Source organism: Galendromus occidentalis, unplaced genomic scaffold (assembly GCF_000255335.2).
Source record: "Galendromus occidentalis unplaced genomic scaffold, Mocc_1.1 scf7180000077440, whole genome shotgun sequence".
NCBI lineage: Eukaryota > Metazoa > Arthropoda > Arachnida > Mesostigmata > Phytoseiidae > Galendromus > Galendromus occidentalis.
In genome coordinates, this window is record NW_003805428.1 from 555,761 (window position 1) to 583,132 (window position 27,372).

The 27,372-nt window shown below is 52.7% G+C and overlaps 1 protein-coding gene across 1 annotated transcript in view; it reads left to right on the plus strand.

The window, feature by feature from the left end:
* Positions 1 to 1,256: 1,256 nt before the first annotated feature.
* LOC100897250 (NACHT domain- and WD repeat-containing protein 1-like) overlaps positions 1,257 to 27,372 on the plus strand; it is a 31,287-nt gene continuing 5,171 nt past the window's right edge. Inside the window, exons 1-20 of the mRNA XM_029111412.1 lie at positions 1,257 to 1,380; positions 6,803 to 7,005; positions 7,932 to 8,107; positions 8,475 to 8,486; positions 8,762 to 8,892; positions 9,048 to 9,131; positions 9,382 to 9,514; positions 13,422 to 13,584; positions 13,865 to 14,077; positions 14,746 to 14,940; positions 15,184 to 15,412; positions 16,401 to 16,641; positions 17,025 to 17,176; positions 17,551 to 17,635; positions 18,328 to 18,530; positions 21,643 to 21,876; positions 22,346 to 22,612; positions 22,914 to 23,225; positions 23,375 to 23,564; positions 23,702 to 24,042. Coding sequence (XP_028967245.1) covers positions 1,257 to 1,380; positions 6,803 to 7,005; positions 7,932 to 8,107; positions 8,475 to 8,486; positions 8,762 to 8,892; positions 9,048 to 9,131; positions 9,382 to 9,514; positions 13,422 to 13,584; positions 13,865 to 14,077; positions 14,746 to 14,940; positions 15,184 to 15,412; positions 16,401 to 16,641; positions 17,025 to 17,176; positions 17,551 to 17,635; positions 18,328 to 18,530; positions 21,643 to 21,876; positions 22,346 to 22,612; positions 22,914 to 23,225; positions 23,375 to 23,564; positions 23,702 to 24,042 — 3,688 coding nt within the window. The remainder of the gene's footprint in view (positions 1,381 to 6,802; positions 7,006 to 7,931; positions 8,108 to 8,474; positions 8,487 to 8,761; positions 8,893 to 9,047; positions 9,132 to 9,381; positions 9,515 to 13,421; positions 13,585 to 13,864; positions 14,078 to 14,745; positions 14,941 to 15,183; positions 15,413 to 16,400; positions 16,642 to 17,024; positions 17,177 to 17,550; positions 17,636 to 18,327; positions 18,531 to 21,642; positions 21,877 to 22,345; positions 22,613 to 22,913; positions 23,226 to 23,374; positions 23,565 to 23,701; positions 24,043 to 27,372) is intronic.

Sequence of the window (27,372 nt, forward strand, 5' to 3'; positions counted from 1 at the left end):
AGACGGCTTTGTGATTCCTCGGATTGAGCGAAGGCGGATAGGCCGATCAGGCGAGCCGTACTGTATCTACTTATCAAGGTCCTTGCGGATCAGCCGATTTTCCGACGACAGCCTCTCCCATCCGAGGGTCGGAGTCCCTAACCGTCGAATGCACATCATGCAATCGTATCAGCTGAACATTATCTAGGTCAGGGGTTCTCAACCTTTTTTGCCCTGCGGAACCCTGGTGGGGTTCCGCGGAACCCTTATTATTGGTTTCGGACTCTATCTTTCCAAATTTTCCCCTTAATCACCTCAAAACCTTCGACCACGATCGCATGAAGTATCCTGCATGCATTAAAGCTTAGAAAATTCATTCCAATTCGATAAAATGAATAAAAGTCTGAGCAGTCGAGCAGGGGCTCGCGGAACCCTAGGGTTCCGCGGAACCCAGGTTGAGAACCGCTGATCTAGGTTAGCACGGTCGGACGACGAGCGAATATACCTATACACCCCGACTGCGAGGTTCTCAACGGATTCGCGAAGTCATTCGGACTTACGCCAGAAATATTGATAACTCGATCTCGGGTCTGGCTGATGCGAAAGCCGATTGAGACTGGAGCGGAGCGAGCAGACTGCGTCCCAACCGTCGCTGATTCGATTCCAGAGTCGAGGATTATCTGAATATTTTTGAGCACAATGCGAGCACTGACTCTGTTGATTACTTTCCGAGACGGCAGGTCGTTTCGCAACGTCGGATTTTCTTGGATCGGAAATGACGCTCGCAAAGGGGAAATGTTGTCAACTTCGCTCTCTGTCCCTGAATCGCGTTCAGCCCTGAAGGGTCCCGGAATTCAACCGGAGACTATTGCTCCGAATCGATCTATTGCTCCGAAGCGACGTCGGTCCGAAGTCCGGCCTTTCAGCTGTGTCACAGAATTGTGTCCGATCTCCCCGGCGGAGAATCCGTCGTACGAGATGGAAGTCCTCGTGGTCTGCCACCGGGTCGGGGAGAATCGACGGGAAAAGAATACAGTGTCCTCCATTAATAGTTGTCATTCTAATATTAAAAGCGATTCTCGTGTTACAGGCGATGCCGAAGTTCAGCGGAAGTGCCGACCGAAAGCGTCCTTGTATCCTGTAGGGGACAAGAAATAAGAGCCAGTTATCATCTGAATTGGTTCTCCTGTCACCGCCGTCGCTGCGTTGCTGTCGTCGTCTGCGGCTCCGTCGTCGCTGCCCGGGCCCCCAGAAGCAACAGTGGTAGGACCATTAGGATGGCTCAATCGGCTAGTCTCTACCAGGACCATATCCTACAGGCTGTCCTGCAAGGGAATCTCACATCCGTTCCGGACCCGCCGGCCCGAATCCTGAAGGTCGTTCTCAGTTCCTCAAAAAGCGGTAAGATTCTGTCATGATTCACAATTCGTTGCATACGAGCAGGTGCCGATCTTTCCCGAACATCGTTCCTCTTCGGAATAGGTACATGGTCGAACTCGTGCTCGCGTTCATTTTGAAATCGTTCTCGAAGACTCAGCTCCCGAGATCGACCTTTCCCGTATTTTCCTCAGTAGGGAGGAGGCTGCGAAATCCAGTTTGGGCAAGTTCCGAACGCTTTAATCCAAATCTGAAGGGGATCTGGGACTTTTCGCATCTAAAGCGAATAGTCCTAAATTCTATTCGGAGGAAGTCTGCCGTTTCCTCTCTGTCTATCTATCGGTTCGTTTCTCCTTGGTCGAGAATGCAAACATCCTGGCTGGATGTGTCTGTTGTCGAGGGCAACTGGCAAAAAAGTCAAGATTGTCGAAGCGCTTCGACTGTAATAGAATTAGCTCCCGTCTCCGAATTAGTCTCCCTCTCTGTTCATTTATGATCCTCACCGAGGGAAGGCTGTCAAAGTGCCACCAATCGTCTAGGATCGGGAACTTTCGATTTTCGCTAAGTGATGTCGAGGGAATGAGCCGGTGTATCGACTCGGGGCTGCCGCACCGGGCGCATAGAGCCGTCGGCTCCGCTCGCCGCAGAACGCCGCCGTTGCTCCGAGCCTTCGACATTCCTCCGTCAGTCGAATATTCTCGCTCGACCGTAGGCAAGGCCTTGGAAGTCCAGGTCCTCGACGGTATTTTTGTGCTGAGAGTCTCTCCTGAGGAATGCTCTCAGCTCTCGGTTATGGGTGAGGGACCTTCTCGGAATAGTTTCCAACGAATTCTCAAAACTCTAATTGAAGTTACCCATGATGAATGGATTGCTCAGGAATCTCCCGCGGGATCATTCGTCAGGAGTTGCCGGCGGCGGCAGCGGAGGCGGCAGAGACTTGATAATGCTTTCCCCCCGACGGCTGCCGACCGCGGAAGACGTTGACCGTAAGCTTGCGGACCCGTTGTGGAGGGCGAAAAGTGTTTTATTGTTCTGCGCCGTACACACTCATAGCGGACATAACCCCTTTGACGAGGAGCGCTTCCGAGGATTTCTCCACCGCGGCATATCTGGACCGGTATTCTCTGGAGGGAGCTGCTCGACGAAGCCGTCACCTCGATCCCGCCCCTTCGTTTCTAGTTTCTCGATGTAGAGCTCTCGCTCGTGAACTCCTAGTCGACTAGCGCTGGCGCGCGCAGTCGTAGCGGTAGTCGCGTTGCGTCGCGATAACTCCAGGAAAGAGAACTAAACACGGAAAACCATGCGGCACCGTCTCGTATGAGTGAAAAAAATTACCAAACAAGCATGTCACAAAGTGGTGGGAAGGGCTTGGCGACAATCTGGAGGGGAAATCGTGTCGACGCTTCGAGAGACTCACCCGTAAAAGCGAAATCCATGTAGACAACGTCACACATCGGAAAATCCACTGATTCCCCGATTCGTCTAGACCCGGAACTCGCAATGACTGCTCGTCCCACTCCGTATCGGATGTTTCAGCATCAAATTCATCATTCGGTGAATTATTTCCTGAATACTTCCCCACCCAATCCGACGACCACCTTCATTCTTATAGAAAATCCCCGGAAGGGGTTAAAAAATGTATCCAACTACCATCCAGACGGTCGATAGAGGAATCCGTTGCCACATTCCGATATAGAGAGAAAGTGCTGAAATGCCATACAGCTCTAGGAGATTCATGCAAACAATCATAAATCGCTATCGCCTCGACGGCCATAAATCGAATTCAGTTGTCTGAAGCTGCTCTTCCCGAAACACACCACGGTGAATAAATCACAGGTATCAATGATTAAGAATCAATGTCGACAATAGCCTCGAGTGTTTAAATCTCGCTTGCATCACGATACGGAGTGAAGACTTGAGTTTCTGCGGTGGTGATCTTCAACACGAGAGGGTTTTCGTCGACGTAGAAGCAAGCGCTTATGAGGCGTTAGAATTGGGCTTCTAATCTGTGAATGTGCTGTGGGCAATCAGGAGCCGATGGACAAAATATGGAAGAGATCGAGCTGTGACGTTTAGAAGCTCAGCTTGATGAAGAGTCTGACGCCGGCCGCAGCGAAGGATCCAGGAATATTAGGAAATCTCGGTGACCCGTAATTCATGACCGGAATTCTTTCCCGAAAAGAGAAGAATAGAGGTCGGCCGGCTGCCGACATCTCACATGAGCCACAATGGTGGGAAGGAGCGTCTGCGGAATAAATTGAAAATCCAGCTACGGTCACCTGAGTCCATCCAAGCTCGTGAATCTTTAAACAATGCATTCTCAGCGTTCGTTGATGAGGCTCAGACCTCCTCCTACGTATTGGATCTGCGTAACCTAGTCCGATCTGCGAGACCTCTGAGGGAATTGAGATCAGCAGAAAGACACTCTCCCCCTTCGCCGTCAACGTGGGCTGGTTCAATGCGTAATCGACTGACTGACAGATTGGGTGACTCGCGATGAAGATGGCTCAGAGAGACTTTCGGCAGTAGCTGAGGTATTAAGCCCTCCCTGAGCCTTCGAGAGACGCTCGGCTCTTGGGACTGCCAGTGGCTGCGGGAAGCAAAGAGAAACCTCAGCGAAAATCGAATGCGGAACTGGCGTGCGCAAAGAGCCTTTTCTGCACAAGTTTTCACGCTCCGTCTGGCGGAAAACCTCCGACGGATACTCAATGATTCCGGATGCCAGGATTCCTACGGGAAAAAAAGCATATAACTGAATTTATTCGAGGGCACGGGGGATAACCTCGCTCCGGGAATGGGCTTGCGACCGCTCCCCTGCGGACGGATACGAGGACGCCCGAGGAGCATTCGGCCGGAATGGAGGCCACATCGACGACCCGACAGTTGTTGAAAGATGTGAATTCTGTTCTGCTTGGTGAGAAATGTGCAGTTCAGAGTAGAAACCACGCGCTGAAATGAAAGCAACAGTTGCACCTCTGGGAAAATGCGAGAATGATGGTCGCCGGAACGACGTCGGTCGCTCGCTAGCTCGCTGAGCTCCAGAGAGAGCAATGGGACTCTCCATCAAGCTGTAATCTTGTGACACATTCAACCTTCCTCGCGTCGACTAGCTTGTTAGACGGTATGCCGCCGCCGTCAGCGTCGGGTTGACGGGCTGCTAGTTCGGTAGGTACCAACTGTCGTCCTCATTCTATTCCTACTACTCCTATTGCCGCTATGCTGCACTTGCTTTGCAATGTCTCGCGCCGGGAACTCCATTTTCTCTCGACAGAACAACAAGGCTCTCAGCCCACCTCAGTTCGCCGGGTCGAGGCACGCCCACCGGCCGTCGTGAGCGCACGCAAGTTCCCAAAGGGTCGCAAGCTTGAGTTAATTAGGTGTTCGTAGAGACGGTCGCATCTTTCCGAGCGATAAGGACGAGCAGCTGAAGCTGTTCGGTGGCAGCGGACGAGCTAGCCATCCACGACGACTGGATGTGAGTTTTTCCCCGGACGCGCATGAGCACCATTCCGCTATCGGATAAGTTTTCCTCATGACCAAAAGTTGCCAGGGAAGCGGGAACTTGTACAGAAACCCGTCGCGAGTGGTGGAGCCGTTCGTCCGGAACCATTATCTCCGAGTCAAAAACGCTTGAGGAATTCTTCCGACGCCAATGGTTCTGAAGAACTTATTTCCATTGACTCCGATGATGGCTTGCGAGTTCAGCGGACCGTTACCGATCCTACTGGAATTCAGACCACGAAGGAAGATCGCAAATCCATGGGTGATATCTGCTGATTCCTCCTTAGAGCGTCTGATCTCGGGGCATCATTAAAAGAGGCGATTCCGCGCAATTTATGGCGCGGGAGGAATAGTCGGCCCGGATAGCCAATCCAAAAACTGGGACGTGAAGCTTGTGCTCGCGCATAAGAACCATGCAGAAATGACGCGAAAAACTCGAAAATATCGACAGAAGCATCTTCATTCCAGGAGAGGAACTCTTTGCAGTTTTCATGAATGCATCCAATAGAATTCAGCGGGTTGAAAATTTGTGGATTGATCCTCGAGCTCGATCGGTACTCAGCTGCTCGGATTTCTCGAGTCCCGCATGCCTCTCTTGGTGGCTCCGTACAAAGCGACGTCGAATCCTCGGCAACCTTGGAAAGTACAGAACTTTAACTCAGCTCCCTCACTCGAATACTTCTCGCCGCTCTGTGCGACCGATCCGACGCTCCGAGCGAAGATCTTCTCCCTGATTCCGATTTCATTGATGAAATCTGAGCTGTCTCGGTACGCTCACTTGAGTTCTTCGACGACACAGCGCGGTAACCTGACTCTTTATGGACACCTCAGGCGTCTCGAACTTATTTCTCATTTGCACGACCTATGCCCCTGCTATCCCCTTTCCTTGGTAATATGGAGCATATTATTATGACGACCGATCGGAAGAATCGCAGATGAACAGTTCCATCAATGTTCGCGGGTTTGCATCATGACTCATAGTAGTCCACGTATGCGAAGCATCTCTGTAGCCGAATGAGTCAGGTTCCTCGTCGACATGAGCTCGTCGGTGGTATCGTGCCTGACAATTACTGCGCAGGCCATGTGACCATCGGTAGGAATCCTGTTGCTCGGTAGATGTTGATCCTCGCCTTCAGCATAACAACTGTGATGACAGTCTTCGTTCCCCCGGAGGATTGCTTAGATTTACTGATTCCGTCCTGTCCACCACCAGAGTAACACGAGATTGGTAGCTTCCGTATCAGACCACCACTACCACCACGACGCAGACGCTGCTCGTCGGTCTCCGGGGACAAAGTCGGGGGAGCTCGTGTTAGCGTTCAGCTTTTCAAGTGACTGACTGAGGAGAGATATTCATCCGTTCGTTTGCGCGTTGGTCATTCGCTCTTCCTCAAGCAGATAACCACTCCGCGAGTGTTCTCCGACAAAAGGAGCTCATAATTTACGACCTGCATCGGAGCTTCCAGCTTGTCCGGAACCCGACACGTCGCCACAATCCTTCATCGCTATCGCGCGAGTAGATCTGCTGTGAACCTATGGTTCTGTTCTTTCAAGAACGAGGGACCAGGCTTGGAGGAGACGCTCGAGATTCTGATGTATGTGCACGCGCGAAGAAGCGTCAACGCAGAAGTACACCACGTCGTCAAGGAAGTCGGTGTTATGCCGTGATCTTGGAAAATGCTCCCCTCATGGATCATTCCAAGTTCCGAGACCGAATTCCAGCCTTCAGTAGCTGAGCGAGCTCGCAAACTCACCAGAAGGTGGACTCGTAATGAGACGAAAATGTTTCCGAAACGCGAACCGAATCGCGAGAGTCACCGCACGGGGAACTTTGATAAAACCTGTACTCGGGTTCTCAGTTTTAATGAGTGATGACCTTGCGTTCCCGCGGCAAAACTTCGAGAGATCACCAGTTCGTTACAGCTTCCTGCGTCTCATGTTTCAGACTTCGAGCAGGAGAGACGAGCTATTCAGGAACAAGTGGTGCCAGAGCTGCAGAAGCATTGTGCGAGTTTAGGGGTCGACGTAGCTCTTATTGACATACAACAATTCATCAATGACTCCTGGCTGAATCCTCGGACAGCTCCTGACGTTCACCTGAGAGAGTTGGAGAACTGTCACAACAACTCATTGGGCTGCTTCCTCATGGTGAGTCGTTTCTTCCTCTCATTGTTGTGAATAATACTTCTATCGTTTTCACAGGCTCTAGACTCTGACGTCATGGGTGATTTTCTCCGCCTGCTCTCCTCTTTTTCTCTTATGCCTCCTGGGTCTATTCTATGTTCTCCCGCCCTCCTCGTTTCCCCAACCCCCACGACTTGGACTTTCATGCACTCTTCCCGGTCTTTCCTTTCTTCCGAATCCGGTGTCCTTTCATGCGTCTCCAGCGAGGGTGAAGTAGTCCCCTATCAGAATCGATATGATGTAGATCCGGAGGATGATGAAACTTGGCTGTTGGAGCGGCTTTTTTCCTCTGCTTGTAAGAAAGTGACATGTTCGAAAATGGAACCGATTTCCGAGCGCAGCTTCCACAGAAAGTGTGAGCGGCATCGGCGTTGGCTGTGTAGTCGAGTGGCCTCTTCATTGGTGGAGAGTCGTTTCCTGTTCGCCCCGTCAATGACTGGGGCCGCCGCGTCGGTCGCATCCACTTCGCTTCTTTACACATCAACACGACGAGGTCGATCTAGATGAATGGGGCAGAGGAACTCAGAAATGAGGCGGCAAGCAGGAAGATAGACCCGTTCATTGACTACTCACCCATCCACCCACTCAATCGAATTCTCGACATCCGGGGCTCGGAGCTGCAAGCCGCCTCCGCGTCGCCCCTTCCATCATCACTCGATATTCCTTCTGCCTCGACTGCTCTCGGCCTGCTGATCTCTTGTGCCGTACGAAATCAAAGTTCACTTCATTCACGTTACGACTCACTCCTCTGGCGCCTTCTCTGCCCATCACCTCATCTTCCCCGTTTTCGTCCTACCTCGTTCCTAAAGTTTCCCCTCCATGTCGATAGAATGATCTCTGCAGCCTCCCCACGGGTGTCCCCACGAATGACTCGAACCTTTGCCCCGCAGTGTCTCATCGGGAATAAGAGTCGACCGTACGTTTTGCCCCCGGCCATTCCAGTCGACGAGTTCAATCACATTCTCACCTGTTGCCATGAAGGAGGCGTGGACACGTCGGTTCTTGAATCGTGGTACACCCTCGACAACAATGCTATTCCACCGGTTTATTGTCTCGATGTCGTCACGTCGACAACATCGGCTTCGAACGCGACAACGACGAGTACGACATTGAATTCGTCGCCGAGCTCAACAAATAATAATCGGTGAGTGATGATCAAAGGAATATAAAAATGAATGACGATTTCGACAAACGGCAGCTGAACACCTGGATGGACGAAGGTCACGGTGCGGAGCGCGGCCTGATATTTGTGAGCGGCATTTCGACTCGTGGAGCGACCAAATGGCGTCGTGAACGATTCCGAGAGCGTACCCCCGTAGACGGATTAGAGAACGGAAAGGGTTCTGATCGGCCCGGCACTGCCCTCTTGTAAGTCCGTGAATCGCCGTTCCATCGAGAGGGCCGCGCTCCACGCGAGACTCGAGTTCAGCGAGTCCGCCCCATAGGTGGTTCCTGCTCCCGCGTCCCGCTGGGTCCCGCCTGTACCGCGGGAGCGGATTCCTTGAAGCGAGACAAATCGAATTTCTTCCTCAAAGAGTTTGTTAGGACAAACCCTTGCGTCAACGACTTCCGGTTCTGACTCGGAGCCCTCCGGGTTGCGGGAAAGAGCAGAACACAAGACCCGGGAATGGAGCACGGACGGAAATTCTAGAGCACATCACGTCCGCTGGGTATAGAACTGTGGTGGCGGTTAAAAGGCGACGGCGATCCTTTTTTCCAGATCGAACACTGCTTTAGACGATATCGCTGAAGAGGACAGTGAAGTGGCCACGGTGCTCGAGTACGGTGTCAAGACCGCGCTCGAAGACGGACTCATATCATCCGAGAACACTCCTCTGCTCCTGAGAACATGTAAGTCCCAACGCGGCGTATTCGTCAACGTGCACCGATTATTTTCGGAGGACAATTTTCATGGAGCCAAGTACGCACTGCGAGGTGGATCCACCGATTTGAGTGTCTGCGTTTCTCATCATTGGATGAATAAATTCGCTCACCCTGCCGCCCAGGTGTACAAAGCCATTTGAGTCACGCCCTGAAACTGTCGAAATCAGCGCCGCAACGGATCCTCTGCGTCGTACGACAACTCGAAGGTGAGCGACGCCTGGCAACTCACAAGCCACGGGAGCGACCACTCGTTGCTGATAGCTCATTAGATTCACATCGAATTCCGAAACGTTGAGTTATTTCGAAGGTTATTTGAAATCGTGTTCCCTCTCCTCCTTCCCGTGGCCTCGTTCAATTTCGCTTCGGTTTTTTCGTCTTCTCTGTTTTGGCAGGAAGGAATAATTTCTCGTCTGAGAGTTTGAGTTCGTTAACGCTTCTTTTATTTTTTCGCTGCAGGCGTAAATGGTCGGGACGACGCCGCAGGCAAGTTCTGCGACCTTGACGAGATCGACGCAAACGGAACTGGAAATAACGATCTCATCTCCGACATCATACTCGGGGTCGACAAGAAAAACTGTTTTTTTTTCAAGTGAGTAAAGTTTTCTTGGTCGCTCGCACCGCTAACTCCATTCTTCCGCAGTCAGAGCTGAGGCATTCCCTCTTCATCCGATGACAATCTGCTGTGAGCGGACCTTCCGATCGATACGAGAGAGAATGCTGACGCTCCTATGGCTGACAATTATTCAGCCGACTGCAACGCAAGCCGATCGACCCTGGACAGAACAACCAGTGCAAAGAGAGGGTCCACAGAAAAAAAGCTCGAGATTACATAACGAAACATTGTGGCTCCCCAGATAGTGAACGGGAAAACTGTCAGCGAGAAAGAGAACAAAGGAGGAGGGAAAATCAGATGGTTTTTTGGGAAGACGCCAAAAGATTAACGGTTTGTCTGCGTGTGTGCGACTCTTTGTCCAGCATTGCGACAACGTTGACAGCGGTCAGAGGGATTCTGTCCCCGCCGTGACCGGGAAGAGTCTCCGAGAATCTGAACGACCCTGGCTCCAGCGTCGTCGGTACCCGGCGCTGGAGGCAGAGATGCATGGAAATGGAAATATTCCCGGTTCGGTACCACCGACCTTGCTTCACCAAGGCAAAAACTTAGCTGTGAACTCTAAGTGCAACCCGACTGGGATCGCGGATGGATTGCTCGCCGAGAATTGAGTCGGATTCACTTCCCAGCGGACACCGAGAACCCAGGCTCATCGTTTTCCGGAGCGGAGCATTCCCAATCGGAAAATACTTCCCATCTGATGTTCGGCCTTTTCCCTCCTCGAATTGAGAGGATTCCGGCCGTCTAATGACACCCGCAATACCTAATCGAGCCCACTTTCGGCAATACGAGTTGGTAGCATTAAAGGTTGCGGTCATCCGATCTCGTCCCGGACGTCAATGAGACGTACAGTTTCCGCCTCTTGTGCCCCTCTCCAGATACAACGAAAAAGCTCGTCGTTATCCTCCTCCTGCGGGAACGCAGTGCTGGCCACGCGATGGTCCTCCGTACGAGTTTTTGGAAAGGAGAACCTGTCCGATCCCCTTCGATTCCTCATTTTTCAAAGACACTCGGGTTCACCGGATCGTTCTGCTGGGTTTTTTCGAGCGCCGACCGACGCTACTGACAATCCCCACCGAGACGTCTCGGTTTATTCCGGAACTTGAGTGAACACGCGAGGGGCGCTCGTCGAGCGGAGCCTCTTCGAAGACGATCTGCCATGCTCCTCGAAAATCTTTCAGTCGAGTTTCCCCGTCGGAGTAGTCGAGCAGACCGTGAGTTCCTCGAATCGTGAACGTGGTTTCCGCCCCCCGCCAGTCTATTGAGGAGAACGGATTGATCAGCGGATCTTCCCTCGAGTCACGATTTCGGGTGGGCATATTTTATGACAGTCGGATGCGATCGGTGCGGCGAAGCGGATCCGTGTGTGAGTTGTGCCCGCCGATACACGTTTCCAGGATCAATTCGGAACAACGCCGTCTCATGTTTGGTAGCCGACGACAACCAACAATTTTGTTCCCTGTGCAGCCAGCAGTTGCAATATATTGTTAAGGAGAACTTTTCGGCTCCGTGCGTCACACCGGCTTTGCACGCTCACCTCACACAGGCGAACCACGTCGGGCCTTCCCGAGCGACTTGGTCTGCGAAGGAACGTCGGAGTTCCAAGATCAGGAAGATTGAAAATGAGTTTCGCGATCAAATGGGTAGATGGTCCGACGGAAAGACGGACGGACGCACGCTCGGCCGAACGAAGCCCACTCACGCGCTTCCTCTTCCCTGGGAACGAGGATCGGATCAAAGCGAGCCCGCCGGAAATTCTCTCAAGATGAATTACGCCATAAGTCCGCTATCTTCCGACAAGAATATTGCTTCCTGTTGAGACCCTTGCACGGAGTTGCACGCACGGTAGAGGGTGTCGGTTGCGTGCATATTCGTCAGGGCGGCAATCCCCGTATGATGACAGAAGCTTCCCAGAGCGCGGAAATCCTTTTCTCCGGGCGTACCCGAGGCAGGCGATGCGCGCCTCCATAAACAGGGTGGAGGAAGCCAGGCTCAAAGTTCGAGTGAAGCGTCCAGAGCTGATCTGGCCTACGGATCGGGTTCCGGACCCAATCGTCCGATCGGCTGCTACCTATTCGAGTCGGCAACGTCTCAGCCAAGGGTTGAATTTTGGAATATTGCCAGGTCTTAGCCTTGAACGAGTGCTCCCGAGAGGACGCTCCATCCTTCTCCAGATGTGTTCTGTAGACGAGCGAGACGTCGGTGAATGGAATGCTCCGTGCATATTCGGAATCCTCTAGGAAAGGAGGCGCGCTGCTTTTCATCTCAACAGCTAGCGCGTGTTTCCATATGAGAGTGCACAAACTCCTTGACGGCAAGTCGTTTTCAATATGAATCGTATTTGCTCCCCGCCAATGCCGAATGAATAAAAAAGTATGAGCGACACTCCCACGGAATCTTTTGGCGTCAAACAAACTTCAGCTCAAGCGTCACTGTACGAGCTCTGGGACGGCGAGGAAAATTCGCGGAAAATGTGTCCCCGCATCCGACAACCGAAGAACTTTCGGTTTCCATGCGTTACTGACCTGGTGGTCGGAACGGCTGCGGATGGGAAGCTCCCGAAAGTATCGCTCAGTCCTCGTTCGTGTTGTTCGCATTGATGCATGCATTGATTTCTTTCCAGCCGATTTCGCCGCTGGGCAGCAGAGCACTGTCGAGCGACGGACGAGAACTTTTGGGCTCACAATCAGAGCCCCGAGGCCAAGCAATGCTCTGGCACCGACTGACCGGATGCACCGGGAAGAGATCTCACCCCGTACGTATACGGCCTCGGGGATCGGTGTGACGGTTCCAGCTCGCTCTGCATGCGAAATAATTCAAACATAACTGAATCGCGTTTCTTCCCGACCTCACAAAAGCCCCGCCGCAACGCGGTGTTCTCTACCGACCACATAGGGATCGAGTTTGCTTGCTCGATGAGAAGATGGGTATTCAAAAATATACGCATTAGTATTCGCGCGGAGCCTCGCGGAGAGCTCCTACTGTTGAAGAGTCGTTAGCGAATGGGAGCGTGAGATCTCAGAATTTGATCGCGGATCTCGAGCACCCTTGATGGTAGGCGTACGCGCGAGGGGCGTGTTGGGGCTCGCTCGCGCGCGCGAATAAAAACCCCAGCCTCCGCTCTCCAAATGTGCGCAACGTCCGTCGGGAACCCTGCCAGAGGACTCGCGGACTGACTTCGGCTGAATCTGTGCGAGGGACGCGTTTTTGTCTCATGTCCAACTTGGGAAAGAAGGACCGGCTCTCGACTTCCGTGCACAAGGAAGTATTTCCTCTCGAACGAGTCGTGTTCTCCCTTCTTTCTTCCTCCTCTTTCGCTCTCGACAAAGTCACACAAGGCGAATTACGCGGCGGAGCGTCCGCTACAATTGAGCAAATACACGGTCGCCCCACAAGCCATAGTTGGCCCTGTGTTTCCGATTGACGACCGGTCCGAGGGAGAAAAGACTTTCCCGAGGGTAATTCCCTGTCGACGTTGCCCTTGACGTCGTCGACATCTTCAGAGTTCGGGCCGCTGTGCGCCCACTCGCCGCTTCAGCGTCTCGCATCGCGGAACAGAGACGAAAGACCCCTTTGCGTCAATCGTCGTTGCCGTGACGGCCCCGAGACAGTCGACGATGGTTTTCACAGCTCTTTGGCGGACCAACATCTCGTACGCACATGATATGTCCTACGGAGCATCCCGACGAACGACCGTGATGGCTGAGCTCCACGGAGGACTCTGGGCCTCGTCATAGACGGAGGACTCTCCCTTCGCATTTGCTCCTACAAACAGGACATTGTAGTTCTCGCTAGAGGGAGCTCGACTTCCATTTTTCCCAGCGGCCTTCGATGCGATGGTCTTACTCGCGACGTCTTCCCAAAATTTCTCATCTCTCTATTGCAGTTTGCCGTGGCAGGGATCGGGCATCGATCCCGAAGTGAATGAGCACAATGTCTACCTTGACGATCTCTCGACGACGCTCTCGTCGCGTCTCAAAGAAATGGTCGCCGAAGCCGCCGACGTGGAGAGCCCCGATTGGGACGAGCTCCCACCCACATTCCGCAAGGTAACGACGCGTCATCCATACGCTATCGATATCAGAGGACCCATGTTCCGCGGAATGTCCCTGTTTACCGGGAAATGAACGAACTCCGATGCCGGTCACAGTTTATCCCGGAGCCCCGTTTCCCCCACAGATTTCTACCTTCCTGTTTCTGTTCGCCCTCTGAGGAAGAATTATTGGATCGTTCGCAGATCGAATTCTGTTATTTCAAATACGAAAATGTGAAATGGGAATGAGGAGCGTTGATGCAATGCTGAGGGAGACGAACACCTTGCGGTTCCAGGTGGTCCAAGAAGTGGTTCGTGAAGCTCAAACTCACCTGTGCAATAGCAGAGAACACTTGCGCGAAATGGGAGTGTCGCAATCCAGAGACGGTGACTACGGACCGTTGTTGTACATCCAGCGTCTGATGTGCGGAGAAGAAGAAAGAGCCCGTCATACTCCGATTGTCGTATGCGGCGCTAACGGAAGCGGAAAGAGCACGCTGCTTGCTCAGGTAAGAAATAGACGTACAAACTTCCGTAATCATCGCAATAGAGACAGGTTCTGTCACTCCGGTTCGTCGTCGTCGTCCCCGACGCAGTGGCGCTGTCTTCTCCGTGGTTTTCCCACGCCCCCCCTACCTCTCCATTACAAACTTCCGACAAAGCGGTGTCCGGGGTTCCGTCCATCTTATTTGGAGCGAGGAATCTCACGTCACGGGAATTTTCATACGGGAATTCCGGAGACTTTCGAGAATCCGCGAAGGGCACTTCCTGATGATTGGAACTCCTCCGGAAGGGGGTAAGGCGGCTTCGGCCCCGTCGTCGGCGAAAAGTTCCACGGACACCAGAGGCTATACCGGTAAGCTGGGTAGAAAAATGGATTCGTTCGAGCGACGGCTTCTCGACAGCGGCAACGCCGACGTGGGCAACAATAACGGCGGCAACGCCGACAACAACGGCACCAGCGACGACAACGACAAGCCATTAGTTCGAAGTAAGGCCAATATCGGCAGAGAGAAGACAGGAGTGGGAGATTGGAGAACTCGGAGGGGTGCGAGTGTGAAAGAGCGGATATTAGATGGACGGAACAAATAACATTAACACGACCACCGCCACCACGACGACGACGACGACGACCAGCAAGCAAACCCCTTTCATTCCATCCCGTTCTCATCGCCAGGTATTGACCTACTGTCCTGAGTGGTTGGGAAACGATGTGGTTCGCATCGTTCGCTCGGTGGGCAAGAGCCCTTGTTCCTCGTACACGGCCGAACTTCTGCGTAATATGTGTCTTCATATATCGATGGTGTTCGGCTTCGAGATCAGTCCGAAGCATCAGAGTTTCGAGCTTGGGAAGCTATCGATCTGGTTCCAGGTGAGCGTCGTCCGGTCGTTCATCTATTCACTCATTCCAGATTTATCCCCGTCCTGGAGTTTGCTGCTAGCCGTTCCATTTATCTCAATTCGTTATCGTCACTCTCGGTGATGGACAGTGTCTTGCCGTTCTCTCGGCGAGTTCTCGGACGTTAGGCAGCGGACGACGGCTCGAGCTCTGTACACATAAACACATACGCATGTGAGTCTGTCCGAATCGATGACGATTTCTTGTTTGCCGTAGGACTTATTGAAGCAAGTCGAGACGACCACCAATGACCTCGTCATCATTCTCGACGATCTCGACGAACTCAAGTGTCCGCCATCGAGTCAGGCATCGTTACTCGGCTGGTTGCCGTGGACCATTCCGTTGAACGTGCATATTATTTGTTCCGTATCATCCGCATCAAGCAACATTATGAGTCTTCTGAAATCTCGCATTTCCTCATCCGATTCCTATGTTCATATTCCGGGTAAGCTTCTCTGCGAAACATAGGCCTCTGTAAATATTTGCCTCAATCCAATATGAATGCAGCGGTAAGCTACAGGTACAGCCTAAAATCAGAGCTCCTCCGATCGCTCTCTCCGAGGCCTGTCCCGGCTTGGCATAATGGTTATCTACTTACGTCAGAAGCTTAGCTGGAAAAGAAGGGACCGTCCCCCGTGGTCCTCGGCATTCGTCATTCTCTCTTGTACGGATCGATAATAATGGCCGGTGTAGGTGCAGCCAGATCGGTCGGAGAGGAACAGCTGCTCGGCGGCCGCTCCATTGCGAATCGAGTCGGTAGTCGACGCTTCTTGCAGCCGCCGTCGCTTGAGGGCAGCTCGGCCTCGTGTTCGACGACGCTGGTGACGGAGCCGACTCTCAGAGTCGATCCATCGTCGAGCGAAGTACGAAACAGGAATGCAAAGCTTGGCGAGACGTCTCGGACCACGAGCCTTATTCTCCCCTTATGAGGGACTGTCACAAACTTGCCGCGTTCTATCTTCATCCCAACTCGTAAAACCTCCCCAAAGTTCACGACGCATCCGTCGGAACAGGAATAATGGCAGCGACAGCGCGGCGTGTTCCTTGATTCGCTCCGCATCATCGCTAGAGATGATTCGTATCACTGAAGGGCGAACATGTTTCAAATCCGAGAACACTCTGCTTATTCACATGACAACGCTGGTGAATGAGCCTGGAGGGAGGGGAAAAAACTCCGCGGTGTCAGTCCGCGGCGTCGGCAACGATTTACGACGGCTCTGTCGATCGTCTCCAATCGGCTGACTCCTGTGGATTTCCTTCCGATTCGAGTCTTCGAGAAATGTCTATCGGAAATGGAATGATCATCAATTCGCTCGGACAAAGGAACTCGTTCAACGTATTCATCGCTCGGCATGCTTCATTGAGTTACGCAGCGAGTGGAGGAGCCGAGAAGGACGATTTTGCAAGCAACAATTATTCCTCCTCTTTCACAGTGTTGAGCGGACCGGCGACGTTGGCCATGCTCCAAAGTTGTCTCAAAGATTGCAAACGAACGCTAACTTGCGAACAGCTACGCAGCGTCTCTGAGGCTTTGGAGAACATATCTTCGGGCCCTCTATTCGTGCGGCTTCTGTGTGAACGAAGCCAACGTTGGAAGTCTTCGGATGCGAGCATTTGTGTTCCTCTAGACTGCGAGTCTCTTGTGAACGACTGCCTCGACAATCTCGAACAAAGGTGAGCCGATGCGCCTGTTGCCGCTGCTCTGGAAAGTCAATTATCCCCAGCACTGACAGCATGTATACAGAGAGACTTCCACGCCGGGACCTAGAGCTACTCCGGCCGATTCTATTAGTCATCGATTGATTATTTATTAATCCCAGCCTGAAGCGACCTTCGTCGAGGAAATTCTGAAGCGGCGCGCGCGATGGTGCAACGCCGAACCAGAATGGCCCACACTCCTCGAATCGTCCCCGGAGAACGGGCTCCTGACCGGCACGAACTCGCGTTTGAAATCTCGAGTTTTCGAAAGTGACGCCGCGCGCGCTCGTACTCGCCCGCTCGCCCGGGAGATTCTAGGTTCCTGCATTCTCTAAGTTGCTCGTTCCACTTTCCTGCAGATACGGAGTTCAGCCAGTGAAAAGGATTTGCTCGTTCCTCGCATGCACAAATTACGGTTTCCGAGAACCAGAGCTCATGGAGTTGCTCCAATCGACAGACAGTGATTCCAACCATTTGCCCCTGAATTGGATGGTCGTTACAAAGGAACTAGGTGAGGAGGGGATTTCTGAACGATTCGGAATGGCTCCCTTCGCGGGCGGCATATCGCATTGCCAGTCCAACCGTCCGGCGTCTTCCGCCGGAGTCAAAGCCTGTACAGCACCCCGACGACGGTTTTCCTGCTGATGTTCGAATAGCGAGAAAGCGACGAGTGGGAAGAAAATTTTCTAGGCTACGGTATCGATTGAGTTCCTCTCTATTCCCCCGGTGGGGATTTCCTATCCTCTGTGCCAAACCTTCTGATACACGGGATCTTCGGGTAATTTCGTCGAAGACCGACTCTTGCGCATGCTTCCTGTCTACTGAACCTCCGAGCACAAGGCCGCTAACTAAGTACGTCGTTCTCTCCGTTTGGTTATCCCGCAGGTTCTTTGTTGAAGCAATCCTACGTTGACTGCCGTTCCTATATCCAGTGGAGTCATCGTTGCATAAGCCAATACGTGAAAAACAGGTGAGCGCTCCGTGGTCAGAACCCTAGCATCGGTACTTTGCGTAGCATCTCGGGCGGTATCTTGAACTGGAGTCAGGAAGCAGAATATTTTCAAAATATTCTCTCGGAACAGCTTACGCGTTAATGGCTTATCAAAGTCCGACCCGAAAAGGCGGAATTATGCGTCCTTGATCGAAGTTTCGAGAGGCTTTCCGAAGATTTTCCAAATTATCATATTCTGTCTACTGTCGATCCGCCGCACCCGCTGTGATAGACGATGGCCGAAGGAAAATGGAAAACACGTTCTAACAATTAAAATTCCGAGTTCTTTAAAGAACAAGAGAGAGAGAGAGAGCTCTGATATCGCCTCGACACGATCAGCCGATGGCCCGATCCCCGAGTTGGTTCAGTGTCAACGGCAGGCGAAAACTTCAAAGCTATTTGAGTGCTCTGCAAATAATGGTCGCTCTCCGTGGCCTCCCAATCGGTTGGGACTGCTGGCATTATTTACTGCTGGCTCGAAAGCACTCAAAGAAAGTCTTTGTAGTTCGCGTCGCTCGCTCTTCCCAGATGAAACATCGCTCGAGGAGATAAAGAATTCAAACAGATCATTGAATCAGCTGATCAGCGGAGCGATTCAGTTGCAAACTATCGAGCGTTCTAGGGCCGATCGGTTGTGATCCGTGAAGCTAATCGGCTGCTATGCCTTCCAGGTATCTTGCCAGCGAGGAAGACCTCCGGAGTTGCCATGGCGAATTAGGTGGTGCCTTCCACATGGGCTTCTTGGCACAGAAAGAAGAGAAAGCGGCTGTTTTGGGCAACTCGTACGATGATGTAGGGAAAGCAAAACGTCGAGATGATTGGTCCGATGTTCTACGAGAAGTGGACGAAATGTGGTTTCATCTCCTCGCTGGAGGTAGGTCCATGACTCGGACGAATCTTTCTTCTCGCGTCATATTCCGCTCATCCACTCAGAATGCACAGGCACAGGATTTGCGTCAAAGTATTGCGCACGGGAGGATGCATGGAGCAGCGGGAGAACGAGCCGTGCGACACCCCGTTCTCCTCACATATTGCACGTATACGAGGTGCCCCTAGTTCATGAGATACAGGTCCCTTTTAATTCCACTAGATCACCTGTCCACATTAGGGTCTTCCAGATAAGAAGGCTAAATCTTCCGTGACTTAATTACGCCTGCTTTGACAAGACAAACTAGAACGGCTTCCCTCCGTCGACGGACCCTCGAGGTACCGCTCGGTTTTTTTTCCCGCTTTCCTTCAAGACTGCTCGACTGCAGCGTTTCATTATCAGCCGTATCGGGAGCGCTCGTGTTTGTCGGGGTGAGACTGTGATTCTACGGAGCTAGCTCGTCGTTAGATCGTCACACCGTGGATCGAGGCTCGAGCATTCCTTTGAGAGGAACACTTTGATCCTCGCTTGATTTCCAACGGGTAGGTGGGTGGATGGGCGTTACCTGTGCGCTTGTCAAACAGCAAAAACCCCCCGAGAAAGAGACGACGAAAAACCGTCTCCGAAGACGCCCTCCTCGCCTGGCGAGAAAATCCCGGATTACGCATCTGCAATTCTTATTCTAATAGTATGGTATCGGGCACGCTCGTGCGCGTTCGCTAGTCTTCTCGCTCCTCCGTCGAGGATGGACTCGAGTGTGAGCGCGGCCGTGCTAACGTATTATCATAGGGCTCGCCTTCGCTTTCATTATTCGAGAGGCTGGTGGAACGGACCAAGATGATGTAGGATGTTCCCCAACAGAGAAACTTTCACCCGGCTTGTCGTTTACGCGCCCGTAGGAATTCTGTCAGGAGCGAGTTTCTCCATTCAGGGAGCCTCGCCGAGGATACATTCCGAGATATTTCCAGGGCTGAAAACCTCAAATCTGTCGTCGTACTCATTCGGTCGCTCTTGGAAGTATTCGCCCTCGACGTTGGGTTTCCGTGGGAACCTCTTCCATACCAACCGGGTCGTATTCGAGAGCACCAACTCGACTTCCCCGTCACCCGAGTCTCGAAATTAATTGTATCAGCCCTCGACTGCCGGCCAGCTGAAGTGCTCATCGGAGAGTTTACTCGACTTTTCCCATTGTGTGCTCCGTCGGAAACCAACCCGCTCGCGGAGGAGGGCTCAACCTCTCTGGACACGCGTTGAGTTACAAAGTTCCTAATTTCCACGCGCGGAAGCTATTTCTCTGTCTTCACGGAGTCTTAGCCCGGCAGCAGCGAAGATTTGACGGAACGCTATCTCTTGCCTCGATCGAACTCCATGGATTCATTACCAGCAGCGGGGTCTTCCCGGAACACGGAGACCACGCGGAGCCCATGAATGAGCCTGGAACCAGGGGAAGAGGAAGAAACCGAAACCAGACGACAAGGCGACTAAGTTCAATTCCATTGTTTCGTCGATTGAATGAAATACGCTCACAGCAGGGGAGGCGGCGTTGCGTCGGAGGAGCTTCGCGAGCGGGAGCCTTGCGCCGTGTGATGAATATCGCGGGTACCAAGAGTAAAGAACGAATGGTTGACAGTCCGGACTCGTTTGTTCGGTGCAAGGGTGGACTTACTGAGCTCTTGGCAAACACGACGGAGCCTACGACGGAGCACTATATCTAGTACACGTATATAATGCGACTCCATTCACGCGTCGCCTCGATGGGATCTACGCTTTCCCTCCCGTCGGAAAGTTACAAAGCACTCGAGTATGGTAATCGAGACAGCGAATTTTCCACTAACTATCATCTTTGTAATTATCACTGTCAGTTTGTTTTGATACGCGAGCGTATGCTTATCCGAAGGGAGCTTGCGCGTGTAACTGGATGAAAGTGGCGCTTTGATGATGAGAGCCTCGCTGAAATCGCGCTCCGTTGGTCAAGGACTAACAGTCGAATCAAGCGCCTTTGTGCCGCTTTAATTAGGAGTCAAGCTTCGCCGCCGGAAGCATCATTGTCTGCTGCTCCATTCGCCCGTCGGCCCGCTCACCCACTAGGCCGGTGCGTTCCCCCGCACGCTTGCCCAGGCAAGGAGCGCCGTGCCTGGATTCCGGCAATCTTGAGCTGTATGATCGGCACGCTAGGTGGTGGCGGGGCACGTCTCTGTGTTTCGAGCAGCAGGCGCTCGATGAAGTGCCGATCGCTGCTCTCGGAGCCATGATTTTGATCTTACCTCTGAAGACGACGTGTTCGGTGGAAGAGCCAGAGCTCGAGTAGATCGACATGACTCCGACCCGAATTCGAGAGGGAATTCCGAGGCGATTTTTGAGTTGCAAGCAGTTTCGGGGAAACGGCGGTTCGTATGGCTCGCTGCTCTGCACAGTCTCCTCGCTCATGCATACCGTAGTTATATTCGGATTTACCGGAACCGCAAACGTCGACTTCAAAACACTCTAGAGTTTTAGAATATTGCCGTCGGGAGCGAGCGGAGTCGCTCGTCGACTTTCGTTTTCAATTCGGAAAGGTTAGCTTTCACATTAGGATAGCTCGAGCGGGCTTTTACATTAGGCGAGCGGAGTCGCTCGAGAGGGCAATATTCTAAGGAGTCTTGAAGTCGACGTTCGAGATGCCGCCCGGTCTATTAGGAGGGAAACAGTATCATACATTCATCTCCCATCGGACTCGCCAACCCCTTCGGGACTTCTGGATCCTGATCAATCCTCAGAGAACGCTCCTTGTATATTTCGATCCGGCTCCGGATTCCATCCCCTCTATCCCTCCCCCTTCCTACCGGGACATTCTCGTCCAGGGGAAAGAACATTTTTTTAATTTGGGCCGTCTCGACCACCGATACGCTCCGCTTTCACGGTCTCGGAGCTGATCGAGCGGGGAGAAAGCATCGAGTCGAAGGACTGATCGAACACGTCGACTATTTCATCTTGTGGGTCGACTTTCGAGAGCGACTCTTTTCCGCAGCCGCATTTTTCGCTGCTGGAGCCAATCTAACGGCAGCAAATCCGATTTTTTTACTCTCAATCGCCTTGGGACGAACTCATCTCATTCCTGGCCGTGTTCTGCGCTCCACAGGTAAAATGCATCGGCTGAAGCATGACGCCGTGTGCAACTTCGAGTTCCTCCAGTGCACCGTTCGCGGAGCATCGGTCAGCTACCTACGATCCGTGCTCGAGATGGTGAGATCCCGACTACTCGACTGGGAAGTCGAAGTCGTCTACAATATGACGAAGCAAGCCGTCGACGTACTGAGTCAAGATCCCCAGCAGTTGGCGACCGAAATCCTTAACTGGCTAACGCCTTACGCAGGTACGTACGTGATGCGCTTACGTCGAGCAGCGCAGCTAATCCCTCGACTTCATTATTCGTCGAATTCATCCGTTTCCCCCTCGATCGGGGGGGGGGAAATCGGGAGCGTCCCCGATCGCGCAAGTGACTGCGCGCGCTTGCGCGGCATACGGTGTCGGAAGGCGCAACAAGCAGCGGCCTCGATGGCTTGACGAACTCGGGAGGAAAACTTTTAACGATGCCCAGCTTTGTATGTGTGCGCCCTCCCCCGGCCAGCCCCCGTCAGCCCCCCTTTCCCCTGGCTTGCGTCCCCACACGGAAGACAGAAGGGAGCGGATGAAGTGGTCCTCGAATCGTTCGTGCTCGGGTCGCCGAGTGACCTTGCCGTTGTGCATAGCACACAAGAGCGGGAATCCACTGATGGTTGTCGCGGGCCCACAGTCGCATTGCTGTTGAATTAACTAACACGCTCGTTCCTCTCGCTTTAAAGCTGACGGGACCTCGAAAGTTCTGGAAGACCTCGTCAGCCAGGCCAACTCGTGGTGTCAAAACGCCAAGACTCCGCTGCTGGTGCCGCAGACAACGTGGCTCAACCTCACTCTGCCGCCTCAGGTGACGTCGTTCACGCTGCCTTCGCCTGTGAAGCTCATGCTTGTTTCGAACGACAGCCAAAAGCTTTACGTAGTACTTGAAGAAGACGAACGCGACGTCCAGGTGTTCCACGTCGCCACTAAACGTCGCCTCGCTACGATGACAGGTACGATCCGACGACGACAGTGACGTTGATAGCTACCGAGATTTATTTCGTTTTCTGCCCGAACTCGATCGATAAGCTCATGAGCCCATCCTAATTGTTCGAGATTGGATCCGCGCTTTGCGCGCGTCCGAGGGTCCTGCTTCGGGACTTAATTTTTTCGCCGTCCCATCACTTAATCAGAATGCGGAAACTCAGAGATCGGGTCCTTTCACTGGAGCGAGCTAAAAATATTTTAAGCCTCGTTATCGGCCTCCCCCCCCCCGGACTTCGGACCCGACAGTAACCTGGATTCCATTCACAGGACACAAAGCCCCGATCACCTGTCTACGCCTGACGCGGTCGGGCTCGAAAGTTGTGACCGGGTCGGAAGATACGACGATTATGGTATTCTGTGCGACGACGGGCAAACTGATCTCTAAATCAAGTCATCACGTCGCAAGCATAGAGTGCTTGGCGGTCACGCACAAAGAACACTTCCTCATCAGCGGATCGTCGATCGGAGTTGTCGTAGTGTCGAGTTTCGACTCTGGGAAAATGGTCCAACGGCTCGAGAACCATCGCGGCATGATCAGTGCTGTCGTCGTCAATCGCGGGGACGATGTTTTCGTAACAGGTCAGTACGGTTTGCTGGAGCTTGCGTTCGCTGAAAAAGTGTACATAGATCGTCCGGGGAGCCATTCGAGCTCCGCGGCGGGAGTTCGAGAGTCTCGACGCATTCGTTGGCGGTGGAGAATTCGAATACCGATTTTGTTTTCTTCGCAGCTTCGTGTGATCGCACCGTTTGCATCTGGAGCTTGGATAATTTTTCGCTTTTGAATACGATCACGTTACCTTCGGCCATTTCATCGATGAGGGTTTCCTTCGACTCGACGTTCCTGCTGATGACGTGCCAGGATAACTCGATCCACGTGCGTTCTCTTACCACTGGGAAAGACATTCATTGTTTGAAGGGGTAAGTCGTTACTTCCCCACCGAGGGAAAACCGGTGGCTCATATCCTACCCGGAACAATCGGACCTTCCTGTGTGAGAGTACCGCCGGCGAGTCCATCGAAAGCACCTAATCCTGCTCGTCGTCTCCATTCGCGAAGGTATACCGGGAACGTGAGCAGCGTAGACTTCGCAAAGGATAATTGCCGATGCATCGTGGGTACCGATGACGGCAAAGCACACATTTTCGACGTTCACACCGGCGAACTGAACGGTGTTCTGCAAACTCATCCGGACGGCCACCGGACCGTCGCGGTTCAAGCCCAGAAAACCGATTCGTTCCTGTTTACGGCTGCGGGGAACAAAGTCACCGTTTGGCACTTCTACCTGAAACGCAGCGAACTACGCCATCCCGCTCGACCCAAGAGCAAAAAACCCGAAGGACACAAAGACATCGTGACGTGTGTGGCCGTTGCACGCGACGGCAGTGTGGCTGTCACCGGTAAGTGTTTTCGTTTCGATTTGAACAGCAGGTGCAAGCGGAAAACGGGAACCAGATTCGGGACAATCGAGTTCCAATCTATGAAAATGCCTTCCCAACCAAAGCTCTCTCGGAGGCCGATACGAAGTTTATTGGGGCGGTGATGCTATCTACTGCTCCATGACGGATGGGATCATGAAGGCGGAAAAAGATGAATGGTATTGACAAATTGATGCGATTGGTCTCTCCGAAGTTTTCGGTACGAATTCAGGAATATAATCTGCTGCCGACCCCGGCTGTGTAATGAGCTGGTTTCGAGTAGTAAGCACTACCGTAACCTCCTTGGTAAGATCCAGCAAATCCGTGATCGTAGCCGCTGTTCAGGACATTTCTGGGAGGAAAAGAGTGGAATTCAATGGGAATTCACGAGGCAAATCTCCTCATTCTATCGTTAGAGGATATAGAGCCTCTTCGGCCGTGGAAAAATTAGCCGAGACGAGAATCACCTCGATCCATCGAGGTCCCAACCGTACTTCCGAACTTCGTATCCGTCGATGCGACCCGACGCTGGACGTCCGTAACCTCGATCGTATTGTCCCTCCCCTGGAAACGAAAATGAGCGATTGAACAGACTGGAGAGAATAAAAGCAGAAGAACGGCTCGACAACGCCGCTATACCATCTCCTTCTCCACGGAATCAGAACTTTTTATTCCGAAAATAATCTGCGCGGTGCTGAATTTCCGAGATCTCGGACGCAGAGGAGAGACGTACCGGCTGGATATCTGGTTTGTCCGAAGAAAGTTCTCGGACCTTCGCGAGGATAGCGGTCGTCGTAATAGCCCCGAGGCCTGCTCCTGCGGACGATATCACTTCTCATTTAGTTTGCAAAGCCAATATGCGGTTCGTGGCCGTGTATTTTTATTAGACCCGTCTTAGTTCCTCGGACGAGCTCGAATACCGGATTCGTACCTGTCACGACGGTGTTCGTACCCTGAAGAACGGTCATGATGTCCTGCATAACGATCGCTGTCCCGATCGTAAGGACGTCTATCGTGGTTGCGGCTGTTGTAATCATGGTGATCCCGGCGATAGTCGCCGCCTTGAGCTGCGGGTAGGAATCGAAACCGATCAGGAAAACGGAGATGTCTCCCCGATACAATGCGAGTGAGTTCTGAAGGATCTTACCAAACCTGTCATAACGGTCGTGGCGGTCGTGACGACCATAGCGGTCAGCAGGATCGTAAGTTCGGTCGACAGCTCTGTCATATCCGTGATTGTATCCTCGATTGTTTCGGAAACTGCTACCGCGGTCGCCCCTCGGATAACTGTCGCGACGGTCGTAACCCTCACGTCCATATGAACGGTCGTGGCCGCGGTAATCGTAGCGGTCCCGGTCGAAGCGATCTCTGCCCGAGCTCGTTGAAGGACGTCGCCCGTAGCTCGGTCGTTGATACCCTCGTCGATGGTCATCTTCCTCGTAAGAGATCCTCCCTGGGGGAATTCGAAACAAAGGGAAACTTGAGACCGATCGAAATAGCTGCTCGGCGTAGGCTGACAAAGAGAATACTCGAAACAGAACGAGCTCCGAGAACGTTATCCCGACTTCCGAAACGTCCGCTCAGTCGACTTCAATGCGGGGCTCCTAGTCATCGGAAGTGGTTCATATTCGATGCGACGCTCGGAAAAAAGGCGGAGCGGGTCCGCCTGATTAGATATGCTCGACTATACGCTCGACGGCTAGAGGCATCCAGGATCCGCTTGAAAAGTTTGGGAGATTTTGCATTATAATGGTAATGGAGTTGATCATGATCCGGATTTTTTCAAGAGCAAGCCAACCAACTCAGAATGATCAATTGCCGTGACCTTGTCGGATTGTTCCGGGGCTGGACTATCGCTCTTCTCCTTCATCATGGAACCTCGACTGGGGGAATTCCGCTCGCCGCCGCCTTTTCCATCATCAACATTGTCTCTGTCTTCACCGTCGCCCTCGCCGACCAAGTATCCGCGTAGGAACACTCGACGAAGGGAAAATAGGCAACCCGAACACGACGTGGAAGCTCCTCCGGAGCGGATTCTGCTATCCGTCCGTTCCGCATAGTTTACTGCCTATTGCTACCGGCGAGATGGTCAGCGTGTCCGGTACTCCGTATGCAGAACGTGCGCTTCCGCGCTCACTTCGTGAAACTACGCTCCCCGAGCGAGAGGGGTGGGGCTTCGTATCCGGTAAGGCTCGCGTCGGGGCTTCCGCCGGGCGTCCCGCCGTGCTTCCTTCCGAGCTTTTCGCCAGGTTCTCCGACAGGTTTTCAGTCGGCTTCCCCGACCGGTTTTGCGTCAGGTTTTCCGTCAGGTCTTCCGGCAGGTCTTCCGGCAGGAAGGTTGATATCCTGTCGCAGGCGGATATTCCTGCTTTCGACCTAGCGCGATAAGAACGCATTGTCTCGAGACTATCGGATTAAGCTAAAATCAGTCGAAGAGGGCTTGGACCGATGATGTACACCCTCGCTTCCCTGAGCCAGGGACCTGGTGGATTCGAGCGGAAATCAGCTCCGCGGAACGATCTCAGCTCAGCTCGAGCTTTTTTCGTGACAAAATGGCACCGAGTCTTTAGAAGATCTATGATTGTTCTTTCTAGACCCATTCTCTTGTCAACGTTGCTCTCTCCGCATTTGTGATACCATGCCCTCGGATCGCTTTTGTGAGCCAGGGTTCCAACACGCTCAAACTTCTGGTGCTTCGAAATTCGAGCTACAAAAATCATAAGACCAACCTCGCGAATATCCATAGTCGTATTCATTCCGTCCGTAAGGATCACTGAGACCTCCGACACGATCTCCTCTTTCGTAGATTCCAACACCGATGTGGGTATGACTGGCGAGAGCCGTCCCCACCAGCACACAACTTATTAGCAAAACAGTCACCATAGCTAAGCGCGTCGTTTGCCTCGCGCGAGCTTCACCATAGATGCTCTTCTGGGGACGTCGGACCTTTTTAAGCTTTATATAAACAATGAGCTAGTACGGGTAAGGGAAAAAACAAACGCCCCATTGAGATGCAGTGCTTTGAGCGGCGCTGCAGCTGTACGTAACATGCTGATGGCGTCAAACGAGCCAACCTGGGGAAATATTAACAGCGAGAGAGAGTTTTCTGCACGTCGGACTTAGTTTCTCCAACTCCCGCTCGCCCCCTTTGACTCCCTCGAGGAAGCCCCCAAGAGTTCCCAAGACTTGTCGAGACAGAGAATACATTGGGCGCTCTAAAAATCTTACCTTGTGCGGAGCATGAGGTTACCTCAGATCGAAGTTTCGGGTCGCTCACCCATGCAATGGGCTTGGGACCCCGAGCAATCACTC